Source organism: Panulirus ornatus, chromosome 2 (genome assembly GCF_036320965.1).
Source record: "Panulirus ornatus isolate Po-2019 chromosome 2, ASM3632096v1, whole genome shotgun sequence".
Taxonomy (NCBI): Eukaryota; Metazoa; Arthropoda; class Malacostraca; order Decapoda; family Palinuridae; genus Panulirus; species Panulirus ornatus.
In genome coordinates this window covers 23,231,085-23,244,091 of record NC_092225.1, presented here as the reverse complement: position 1 = coordinate 23,244,091, position 13,007 = coordinate 23,231,085, and the positions used below count along the sequence as shown (strand labels likewise).

Below are 13,007 nucleotides of genomic sequence, written 5' to 3'. Positions count from 1 at the left end.
AGAGGAAAGTGATTGGTTCTCAGTGAATGTAGGTTTGCGGCAGGGGTGTGTGATGTCTCCATGGTTGTTTAATTTGTTTATGGATGGGGTTGTTAGGGAGGTGAATGCAAGAGTTTTGGAAAGAGGGGCAAGTATGAAGTCTGTTGGGGATGAGAGAGCTTGGGAAGTGAGTCAGTTGTTGTTCGCTGATGATACAGCGCTGGTGGCTGATTCATGTGAGAAACTGCAGAAGCTGGTGACTGAGTTTGGTAAAGTGTGTGAAAGAAGAAAGTTAAGAGTAAATGTGAATAGAGCAAGGTTATTAGGTACAGTAGGGTTGAGGGTCAAGTCAATTGGGAGGTAAGTTTGAATGGAGAAAAACTGGAGGAAGTAAAGTGTTTTAGATATCTGGGAGTGGATCTTGCATCGGATGGAACCATGGAAGCAGAAGTGGATCATAGGGTGGGGGAGGGGGCAAAAATTCTGGGAGCCTTGAAAAATGTGTGGAAGTTGAGAACATTATCTCGGAAAGCAAAAATGGGTGTTTGAAGGAATAGTGGTTCCAACAATGTTGTATGGTTGCGAGGCGTGGGCTATGGATAGAGTTGTGCGCAGGAGGATGGATGTGCTGGAAATGAGATGTTTGAGGACAGTGTGTGGTATGAGGTGGTTTGATCGAGTAAGTAACGTAAGGGTAAGAGAGATGTGTGGAAATAAAAAGAGCGTGGTTAAGAGAGCAGAAGAGGGTGTTTTGAAATGGTTTGGGCACATGGAGAGAATGAGTGAGGAAAGATTGACCAAGAGGATATATGTGTCGGAGGTGGAGGGAATGAGGAGAAGTGGGAGACCAAATTGGAGGTGGAAAGATGGAGTGAAAAAGATTTTGAGTGATCGGGGCCTGAACATGCAGGAGGGCGAAAGGCGGGCAAGGAATAGAGTAAATTGGATCGATGTGGTTTACCGGGGTTGACGTGCTGTCAGTGGATTGAATCAGGGCATGTGAAGCGTTTGGGGTAAACCATGGAAAGCTGTGTAGGTATGTATATCTGCGTGTGTGGACGTATGTATATACATGTGTATGGGGGTGGGTTGGGCCATTTCTTTCGTCTTTTTCCTTGCGCCACCTCGCAAATGTGGGAGACAACGACAAAGCAAAAAAAAAAAATTATTATTATTATTATTATTATTACTATTATTATTATTATTATTATCTTCTTTGTAGGTTTTGAATGTTTAGGGTCTGAACAAGCAGGAGTGTGTAAGGCATGCATGGGATGGATTTGATTGGAGAGACGTGGTATCCAGGGTATGATGTGCTGTCAGTGGACTGAACCAGGGCTTATGAAGTAGCTAGGGGAAACCACGGAAAGGGCCGTGGAGCCTGGTTATGGATATTGGGATGGGATTTGGGTGCATTACACTTGACAGCTAGAGATCTGATATGAATGAATGAGGCCATTTCTTCATGTGTTCTCTATATTACCTTGATAATGGGAAACTGTGAACAGTTATGCAGTATTCTTACTTCCCATACCCAAATGTGAATTAATTTACCATGCCAACACCTAATTCAGGGAGATATGAAGTGGAGTAAGATCAAAATTGAATTTGATATGTACTTTTTTTTTATTTTATTTTGCTTTGTCACTGTCTCCCGCATTTGCGAGGTAGCGCAAGGAAACAGACGAAAGAAATGGCCCAACCCACCCCCATACACATGTATATACATACACGTCCACACACGCAAATATGCATATCTATACATCTCAATGTACACATATATATATACACACACACAGACACATACATATATACCCATGCACACAGTTCACACTGTCTGCCTTTATTCATTCCCATCGCCACCTCGCCACACATGGAATACCATCCCCCTCCCCCTCATGTGTGCGAGGTAGCGCAAGGAAAAGACAACAAAGGCACCATTCGTTCACACTCAGTCTCTAGCTGTCATACAATAATGCCCCCAACCACAGCTCCCTTTCCACATCCAGGCCCCACACAACTTTCCATGGTTTACCCCAGATGCTTCACATGCCCTGATTCAATCCACTGACAGCATGTCAACCCCGGTATACCACATCGATCCAATTCACTCTATTCCTTGCCCGCCTTTCACCCTCCTGTATGTTCAGGCCCCGATCACTCAAAATCTTTTTCACTCCATCTTTCCACCTCCAATTTGGTCTCCCACTTCTCCTCGTTCCCTCCATCTCCAACACATATATCCTCTTGGTCAATCTTTCCTCACTCATTCTCTCCATGTGCCCAAACCATTTCAAAACACCCTCTTCTGCTCTCTCAACCACGCTCTTTTTATTTCCACACATCTCTCTTACCCTTACATTACTTACTCGATCAAACCACCTCACACCACACATTGTCCTCAAACATCTCATTTCCAGCACATCCACCCTCCTGCGCACAACTCTATCCATAGCCCATGCCTTGCAACCATACAACATTGTTGGAACCACTATTCCTTCAAACATACCCATTTTTGCTTTCCGAGATAATGTTCTCGACTTCCACACATTCTTCAAGGCTCCCAGGATTTTCGCCCCCTTCCCAACCCTATGATTCGCTTCCGCTTCCATGGTTCCATCCGCTGCCAGATCCACTCCCAGATATCTAAAACACTTTACTTCCTCCAGTTTTTCTCCATTCAAACTTACCTCCCAATTGACTTGACCCTCAACCCTACTGTACCTAATAACCTTGCTCCTATTCACATTTACTCTTAACTTTCTTCTTTCACACACTTTACCAAACTCAGTCACCAGCTTCTGCAGTTTCTCACATGAATCAGCCACCAGCACTGTATCATCAGCGAACAACAACTGACTCACTTCCCAAGCTCTCTCATTCCCAACAGACTTCATACTTGCCCCTCTTTCCAAAACTCTTGCATTCACCTCCCTAACAACCCCATCCATAAACAAATTAAACAACCATGGAGACATCACACACCCCTGCCGCAAACCTACATTCACTGAGAACCAATCACTTTCCTCTCTTCCTACACGTACACATGCCTTACATCCTCGATAAAAACTTTTCACTGCTTCTAACAACTTGCCTCCCACACCATATATTCTTAATACCTTCCACAGAGCATCTCTATCAACTCTATCATATGCCTTCTCCAGATCCATAAATGCTACATACAAATCCATTTGCTTTTCTAAGTATTTCTCACATACATTCTTCAAAGCAAACACCTGATCCACACATCCTCTACCACTTCTGAAACCACACTGCTCTTCCCCAATCTGATGCTCTGTACATGCCTTCACCCTCTCAATCAATACCCTCCCATATAATTTACCAGGAATACTCAACAAACTTATACCTCTGTAATTTGAGCACTCACTCTTATCCCCTTTGCCTTTGTACAATGGCACTATGCACGCATTCCGCCAACCCTCAGGCACCTCACCATGAGTCATACATACATTAAATAACCTTACCAACCAGTCAACAATACAGTCACCCCCTTTTTTTAATAGATTCCTCTGCAATACCATCCAAACCTGCTGCCTTGATATGTATCTTTCAGAATACTTTGTATTAAACAGGTATCCTCGTCGTGCACTGCAGACAATGGATGCTACCATCCGTGCAGACTTGGAAACTTACCTCAAGAATCTTTTCCATCACCCTCTCTTCCGTAGCCATCAAGCTGTGCTTGAGTTCTTTGAGGTATGTTTCTACTCATTTTTTAACCAGTAGTGAACCATTTTGTTGTTCCTTCGTGTCTGTATTTTGAATTTTGTATAAACTTTGTTTTAGATATTAGTTATATTAACTGCAGTTTTAGATTATTAAAAGGCCATGTTGTAGAAAGGCATGAAAAATATATTGGTGATGTGTGTAGAGGCTTTGCATAGACTGAGCTGCTTAAGTTCTGAAATGTAATTTCAGTATGCTGTGTGGTAGTTTTTACTTTATTATCTTACTCTTGTTCATATATGTGACAAGGTATATCTGCATTTCAGTATCTTTTGATGCTCTTTTGTGAATCTTTATCCAAGTGAAGGACTCCTGTACTCTTAGTGTTTATGAAGACTTCTGTTAATTCCAGATATCTCCTATATCGTTCATTAGTGATCTTGGAAAGAAGGTCAAGGAAGGCTATGTTCAAAAGAGGATTGGTGACAGTAGTCCACGCAGCTGCTGTAAATGGTGAGGGTGCTGATGATTGTTTTTTTTAACTCTTTTATTACTGAGTGATTTTGTACACATCCCATTGCCACTGCATAGTTATGAAACCCAAGTGTATATTGGTCAGGATAGGTAAGAAAATAGAGCAGTAGAGATGGATGATTTGTGTAGTATGGATTGAAATGGGAGGATGGATGTAATGAAGATGTAAGAAGTTTATGCAAGGAGAAGTTATTAGAAAGGCACATGGATGAAAATCTTTTGAGGTGGCATGGCAATGTAGAATGCATGACGGATGATAAGCTGGTCAATAAGTTATATTCTGGTACAGTACAAGATACAAGAAGGGAAGGTAGATCTATGTGCAAGAGGTAGATAGATGTAGTAAGAGATTTGATTGGGGCAAGGGATATTTCACATGAGGTGCCTTGTTTTAGTGTGTAAAATACACAGACACTCATCTACCACAATTTTGCCAACCATGGTTTTAAGTATACAGCATTTATACTAATGTATGCCATTTTACCAACCATAGCATCAAGCTGTAAGTATTCAAAGTTTTCCTTGGCACCATCAAAATTTTACTCGTGCATTGGTCTATTGTGAAGGAGCCATGGGATGCTTCTTGTTCAGCCTGGCACATCACATTTCTAGGGAGGTAGAAGGATTGTCATAACCAAGTTGTATTTCAAGGACAAATATTGAGGTAGCATTTTCTGTGATGTTGCTGGCTGTTTGCTTTGTAGGAGTACACAGGCAAAGAATCATTGGTGAGTTACTGACATTGTATTATTACTTTACGGTTTGGACATTTCTCTGTACACCCCCTTCCTGACATATGTCCGAGTTCCGTTCTGACCGACTGGTTGGATCTCGAAATGGACATAAGTCAGGTCAGACATATGTCAGCATGGCGTGTAGAACTCGTATACCTGTACAGCATTCTTTTATCCTGCTCAAATTCTATCATGATTATCTTGTTTTTTTGTTAACCATCTTTATTATATGATTCTGTAGTTTCATTTTGCCTTTGATTAATATTCTTTAGTTCATGTCATTTTTACATTTAGATTTATATTTCTTTTCCGGTTGTATGTATGGATGGTTGTAAGTCACATAGTTTGTAAGTAGGGAATCAGTGTACTTCCTTAGCAAAAGCATGTTGCTTTTAGAGTATGCCATAAAGAGTTTATTACATGGCAAGGTATGCATCTCAAGGGTCACTCCCCTAGCCTCCTATTTTCCATAGGCCATGTACCTTGCCAACCATGGGACCTTCTAGGAATGTAACCCCAGTGGTTGGCAAAGAACCTCTGTATGAAGTGTTTTTATAAGTATATTTGTTCATAATTCACTTTGATACACTGGTGATGGGTTGCTGATGCATCATTTTTTTTTATGTTGTGGTAACCTAGATTACTCCTCTATCTTCTTATGTCATGAGTCACTGCAGTTCATTGTAAGCCTAATTGGCCACTGGCATGCTGCCCAAGTAACCATTGCATCAGTTTCCTCCCAGCATCCATAGAGAAAAGATGTACTGTTTGCCACTGATATAATTCTTCAGTTTCACCCATGTATACAACTCAGCAATATCAGAGCCTGACCATTCAGGTACATTGGAGTTATGCATAGAATAGAGTGTATTAAGTTGATAAGGGTCTCGTTTATAAGTTGATATGGGTCTCTGTGGTTCTCGTTTATAAGTTGATGTGGGTCTCGTTTATAAGTTGATATGGGTCTCTGTGGGTCTCGTTTATAAACTGCATGCTATGGTTTTGGTGCATTATACATGAGAGCTTAAGAGTAGATGAAACCAGAGGGGCCACTGTTAGTCCCTTCATAGAGATAACTTGCTAAAGCAGGAAATGACAATCACTTGCTATGGATATTTACCATGTTTACCATGCTCAAATTTAAAGCAAAATTTTTGGAGCAAAAATTTATTATTTCAGAGGAAGTCAGAACATACAATAGGGGATGTGGGAGCTTAAGATGGTGCATGTGTATTAATGACTATGATGGGATTTGAAATTAACTTTTCCTCAGGAAAAGATATGGAGACTTTTGCTTGGTAACCCCATCAAGGGAGCTCCTAAAGGGTACAGACTTCAGAGATATTGATAGAAGATGTTATGTTTCCCGTTTTACTGTACATATTGAAGATGGCATTTCGAATAGAATTAATTTACATGTTGTAGTTTTTTTTTTGACTGAATTACCATGCTTTGTTCAGTCAAAAATGAGGAGATACTACTCTTTTGATATCCTATATTCTGTTTTTGTTCATGTTTTGGAAAGATAAGTATTTTTACTCTTTTGCAGCTGTGTCATATCTTGTACTGGAAGGTATAAGCAGCGATGGCTGGTGCTGAAAGAGACATGCCTCTTCTTCTTATCGCCAAAGACAGGTCAAGTGCGCACTGTTATGCTCATGGATGCAGGTTTCCAGGTTTCACATGGCTATAGGCTGATTGGTGCTCGTAATGGTCTTCTCATATCTAACCTCTCCAGGTGGGTTGTCTGTATTGCTATGATGAGATACTTCAGAAACTAAAGGGTAAAGAAAAGGTATTGATTTTCTAGATACTTCTTTTTTAGGCATTTACAACCTTTTGCCTCTTTATGATAGATTGTTTTTGATTATGCATATGAGAGTTTATTTGTGTGTGAAAGAGATAGTATGCATGAAAGTAGGTCTCAAATGATGATGATTTTGTTGTTTTTCATGAAAATGGTGGTGCTTGTGGAAGCTTACCTGTATTTTTTTTTGTGACAATATTATAACTATAAACAGATTGGTCCATCAGCCAGTCAGTGTTACATGTGCCTTTTCTTACTTCACGGAGGGATAGTTAATTTTTGATCCCTCCTGCACCTTATGATCATTAACTATTTCTAAAGATTTCTTTATTGAAACAGACCACTAGTTCACACACTTCCTCATTAAGCCCTACCATATTACTTTAGCTTTTTGTACTTCCTTATGGTCACTGTACTCAGTACACTCTTAACCATTTTATCATTCTTAGTTTCCTCATGTTCATACTTTTAAAGTGCTCTGACCCAGTTAGTCATTTATTCAGCTGTACTGCTCATTTTGATATCATCATTTGTCTGTGTGTCCACTCTCTATGCCCCACATCCACTGACGAAAATTCCTTTTCATCCATTTTCATTCTGCCTGCCAATTTTAATAATTTTCATTATATTCATCAATGTAACTTAGTACACTGTAATATTCTAGTAACCTGCTGCTTTATAGAACTGTCCATGATATATTTGCTCCTATTCCATTGTCATTGTTAAAAGTACAGGATAAATATTTAAGCCTCTGTAGCTTCCTCATTTTCTGCCCATCCAGCTATATTTCATAATTTGATGCCACTTTTTCACACATTGACCTCTTTTGCCCAGGCTTACCTCTTGAGGGTGTTCATGGTGGGAATGTGCATCAAAGATAAGATCAACCTTACTTTTCTTTCTCTTCTGTGTCTGTCATAAACTTTGATCCTAATATCAAAGGGGTGGATCAGATGTATACAACCTCATGAATTATTCAAAACATCCTCAGCCCATGTCCAATTTGTTAAAGTGAAACACAGATGTCTGTGCTTACATATATGCTTCTTACTTTTTCACTTTGGTTTCTAAATTCATTGTCAGGTGACATCAACATCTCTAGTCACACCACCTCCAAACACAGAATGCTTCCATTGCTTTTGGTCCCAAGTAAATTCATCTTAGGTCTTCATCTAAGATATCCATTTTTCATATCATTGGTTCATCTCATCTGAAGTTTACTTTTCCTTGTATTATCAGCTGATAAGGGAGGAGCTATGTTGTTCCAAGAGGTTAAGGATGTGCAAATCAGGTGAATGCTGTTAATGTGTGTGAGATATATTTAAAGAAAGAGTGACTTGCTTTTATGGATGTGGATAAAGTGTAGAATAGGGTTAACAGAGATGACCTGGCTTGGTAGCAGACCTCAGAAACCCATCATAGAGTTCAGGTGTGTGTGTAGAAGTAGAAATTTGAAAGTATATGTAAACAAAAGTATGGTAATTAGGTGCAGTAGAGAGGTGAGATGGATGTGTTTGAGTGTGAGTTTGAATGAGGAGACTTCAGGAAGTGGAGTGCTTTGGGTACTTAAGAGTGGGCTTAAGTGAGGCACACTTTGGAAGAGGTTGTGGATGCACTAATCCTCTCACTGTGGGCCCCGATTGGTGTCCATCTGTTATATATCTGCAGGTCCCAGTTGTGATCCATTTTTAATTCTTTAAGCATGGTGCATTTAGAATAATCCTAGTTTCATTAGCTTGGTGATAGAAAGTTGCCAGGGGCTGTGAGCTTCACCCATACGAAAGAAATTGGAGGGCTTTGCTTTCTGGATGTCAGAGAATGGAGGATGGCATTGCAATTTCAGAGCAAGAGAGTAAACTTCAATAGAATGCTTTTGAGTTTTGCACTCTAAATTTCATTGATTTTACACACGATAAATGAATGTATAAATACAAAAAAGTGAGAACACAAACAGTATTACATTGATTTCATAGTTATGAGAAAAATACAGTAGCATACTCACATGTATGGTCGCACTGACTGGCTAATGTCATTCCCTTTGATGCCATATAGTGGCAGTATTACCAATTGCAATTAAATGAATCAAACATTAGTGGAATCGTGATAAATTGTTCTGTTCACTGTCACTGTAAAGATCAAAGAATTTTTTTATTTTCAATTTTTCATCTCCTCTAGCCACACTGAGGGAAGGGGACTGTTTTCCCCCTGTCCACAGTAAAAGGGCTACTCATGTGGAAGGAAAGATCGGTGCCCAATAAGGAAAAGGTGGGTATTTTCGAAGGCATAATAGTTGACTGCTGTATGAATGTGAGACTTGGAATGCATAGAAAGGAAGAGTGGATATGCTGTATTTGAAATGCTTTTGGGTGATTTGTTGCATGAGGTTGGTTAATTATGTAAGTCATGTTAGTGTGAAAGAGGTTTAGTATTAAACACAGTGTACTTAAAAAGACCAAACACACTGTGCTGAAATGGCCCGGGTTAATGGAGTGGGTGAGTGAAGAGAGACTGATCAAGAGGATCTTTGTGTTGAAATTGATGGGAGCAAGAGGTAATTTCTACCCACAAGTGAAGGAGGTGTGGGGGTATAAAGGACAAAATATTCATGAGAGTGAGGTAATACATGTAACAACCTGTGGAACTAGGCTGTGGATGGTAGTCTGGTTTCAGTACAATATGCACGATGGCTAGAAACTGGACGTGTGTGTGGTCATTATTCTTTTGTTCTTAATACTGCCTCGCTTAAGTGGGAAATGCAGTCATTTTCATTTATTTTTTGTTTCAGATCTCTGAAAATAAAATGTGATTCAGAGTTCAGTAGGAAGGAATGGTATTCAGTCATTACCAAAACACAGCGTAAATTTGGTGAGTTCATGTTTTGACAAGTTTTAGATGCATTAGAATTTTTTTCTTCTTTATAATGAATAGTCTGATTAATGTTTCTTCAAGTTAAAATCAGTTAAAAGGACATTAATGACTGTGATTAAAGCAATGTGCTTTGTATTAAAAAAGAATATATTTCTTGAGTGTTTTATATATATTTAATCTCTTCATATGAAGCAAATGATGTACTTGTTCATTTTTTTTTTTTTGTTTTTGCTTTGTCGCTGTCTCCCATGTTTGCGAGGTAGCTCAAGGAAACAGATGAAAGAAATGGCCCAACCCACCCCCATACACATGTATATACATACACGTCCACACACGCAAATATACATACCTACACAGCTTTCCATGGTTTACCCCAGACGCTTCACATGCCCTGATTCAATCCACTGACAGCACGTCAACCTCGGTTTACCACATCGATCCAATTCACTCTATTCCTTGCCCTCCTTTCACCCTCCTGCATGTTCAGGCCCCGATCACACAAAATCTTTTTCACTCCATCTTTCCACCTCCAATTTGGTATCCCACTTCTCCTCGTTCCCTCCACCTCCGACACATATATCCTCTTGGTCAATCTTTCCTCACTCATTCTCTCCATGTGCCCAAACCATTTCAAAACACCCTCTTCTGCTCTCTCAACCACGCTCTTTTTATTTCCACACATCTCTCTTACCCTTACGTTACTTACTCGATCAAACCACCTCACACCACACATTGTCCTCAAACATCTCATTTCCAGCACATCCACCCTCCTGCACGCACAACTCTATCCGTAGCCCACGCCTCGCAACCATACGACATTGTTGGAACCACTATTCCTTCAAACATACCCATTTTTGCTTTCCGAGATAATGTTCTCGACTTCCACACTTTCTTCATGTATTCATCTTTTGTGCTTGGGGCTTTCTTGAATGAAGATTCACCTGTTTGATCAACTTTTTCATCTAGTTATGTTTCATTCTTAAATTCATTTGATTATTTCAACCCATTTTTTTCTTAGTTCCATTACTAACTTTCATCCCATGTCTAAGTAGAGCTGAATGACAGATTAAAAATTTTGTTGTTGTTTTTGATTTTAGCATACTGCTTGAGATTCAGATGTTGATGATAGAGACTTGCAGGCATTTGAAAAAATTGTATGATATGAATACTAATATTCTTCCTCCAAAAAGATGTACTTATATATTTATGGCATCCATCCTAACATGAAATATCTAATAGAAAAGTTTACATAGGGGTTATTCCAAATATCTGTTAGCAAGTTGATATTTGCATTTGAAGGTTCTATACACCTATGTATTCTAAGTGTCACTGATTTGTATTGTATTACCATTTGAAAGAATGTTTGTTGCCATTCAATTCTCCCTCTGCTGTGGCATGTATTCCTTATTCATCTTTCATCTGCATATGATGTTATGTAGTATTTTTCATAGCAGTATAACTTCTTCCTGAGATGACTCCATTTAATCCTTGTGAAAAAAAATCCCTTGAGATAGGGGAGAAAGAATACTTCCCACATATTTCCTGTGTTTTAGGTGATGAAGAGGGACAGTAGCAGAGGGCTAGAAACCTTTCCATTCATGTATTTTACTTTCTAAAATTTAGAACAGAATAAGGAGGCAAGTAAGGAGTGCCCATCCTCAAAGGCTCTGATGGGGCATCTGAATGCATGTGGATGTAACTAAGATGACAAGAAGGAAGAGATAGGTATAATATTTGAGAAGATAACCTGAATGGTCTATCTCTGAGTGAAACAAAGCTCAAGGGTAAGGGAAAGAATGGTTTGGAAATGACTTAAGGATAAAGTCATGGGTCAGTGTGAATGTTAGAGCTAAGGAAGTGGTAGCACTTCTGTTAACGGAAGAGTTGTGAGAGTGTGTGAATGTGTTAGGAAGTGAGCGCCAAACTGATGTGGGTAAAAAGAAAAGTGGATTACAAGAGGTGAGTGATCATTAGTATGTATGCACCTTGCCACAAGAGAAATAAGGAAGAGAGAGGAGTGTTTTGGTAGTAGCTTAGTGAGTTTGTCAGCAGTTTTGATGTGAAAGATTGTTTATTAGCGATGGTTGATAAAAATGTAAAAGTGGGTAATTAGGCAGTTGAGGGTATAACTGGGGGCATGGGGTATTTAGAGATACAAGTAGAAATGATGAACAACTTATGGATTTGTTCTGAAAAAGGACACGTGATTAGAAATACTTGGCTTAAAAAAGTGACTTACATTTGTATACATGGATGAGTAGGGAATATGGTAAGCAGATATTACTGGATTATGTATTGATTGATAAACTTGCAAAAGAATGACTCTTGGATATGAATAGGCTGAGAGGGGCAGTTTGTTGGATATCTGATTATAACCTATGGTGGTGAGGATAAGGATTCGTAAATCTATCTGCCTATCTATATCTCTAACACCTCCCAACTGGAACTCCCTCAAGGGGATGGCCATGACTATAGTTTCCATAAGTAGTGAACTCCAGTGTCACTTCTTAGCCTTTATTGCCTCATCCTTAACAGGCCAGTGACAGAGGGCATCTTTAGTGGATTGTTTGTAGAGGCTTCTAGAAACATAATGTTCCTACTGACTTTTATCTAATGCTCCTATGTACTACTTCTACCAAATGTTCCTACTTGAATGCGAAGGCTTTTGGAAAAATGGAAATTATGTGAGTGAGAAAAAGGGTGGTGAAATTATTTATTTCTAGGAAATTATGAGGCCTGTGAAATACAGATTCAAACATTCAGTTCTCTGCTGTTATATGGTACTGATATGTCTACCTTTTGTTACAGCCAAAGATTTTACCAGCCAAGATACACGTTATGGATCCTTTGCCCCAGTCCGCTGCAATTCATATGCACGCTGGTAAGTGAGAAAAATTCTTCAGAAGTATCAGTGATCTGGAAAAGTTCAGTTCAAGAAAGGATCCAGGCTTAGAAAAAGTTGCTTTGAAAATTTGATACCTAAATTGGATTATATAAACTATAGGGATGGTATTTGTTATGTACCTTTAGATAGACATTTAGAACATTGGTTTTTGCTAGTGTACATTGATTTGGGAAATAGAGTGGAAGAGTACTGATGGGAGAGAAATTGGGGAAGAATGCGTGGAATGGTGTATCTGAGGGAAGCATGTAAAGACAGGGATAAGTGGAGACTCTTTTGCCATGGCCACTCCCTTGATGGGAATTCATGGAGGGAATGGGCATCAGAAATGTAAATAGATAGATAGATAGACAGCCAGCCATTGGACACCATTCATCATTGACATTTGCCACAAACCCATTGAGGTGCATTTTAGAAATAAATTAATTCTGAAAAGTGATTAACTGACATAAACAACTGAGCTAAATTTAGTACAGTATATTTTCCTTGGATATGC

At 39.3% G+C, this 13,007-nt stretch overlaps 1 protein-coding gene across 4 annotated transcripts in view; it reads left to right on the top strand.

Moving 5' to 3' along the window:
* LOC139754228 (phospholipase D2-like) overlaps positions 1-13,007 on the top strand; it is a 96,863-nt gene that overhangs the window by 36,533 nt on the left and 47,323 nt on the right. For all 4 annotated transcript variants that reach the window (XM_071671558.1, XM_071671549.1, XM_071671541.1 and 1 more), the window contains exons 9-13: positions 3,573-3,696; positions 4,079-4,179; positions 6,484-6,672; positions 9,527-9,606; positions 12,418-12,490. In XM_071671558.1, the coding sequence (XP_071527659.1) occupies positions 3,573-3,696; positions 4,079-4,179; positions 6,484-6,672; positions 9,527-9,606; positions 12,418-12,490 (567 nt within the window). The remainder of the gene's footprint in view (positions 1-3,572; positions 3,697-4,078; positions 4,180-6,483; positions 6,673-9,526; positions 9,607-12,417; positions 12,491-13,007) is intronic.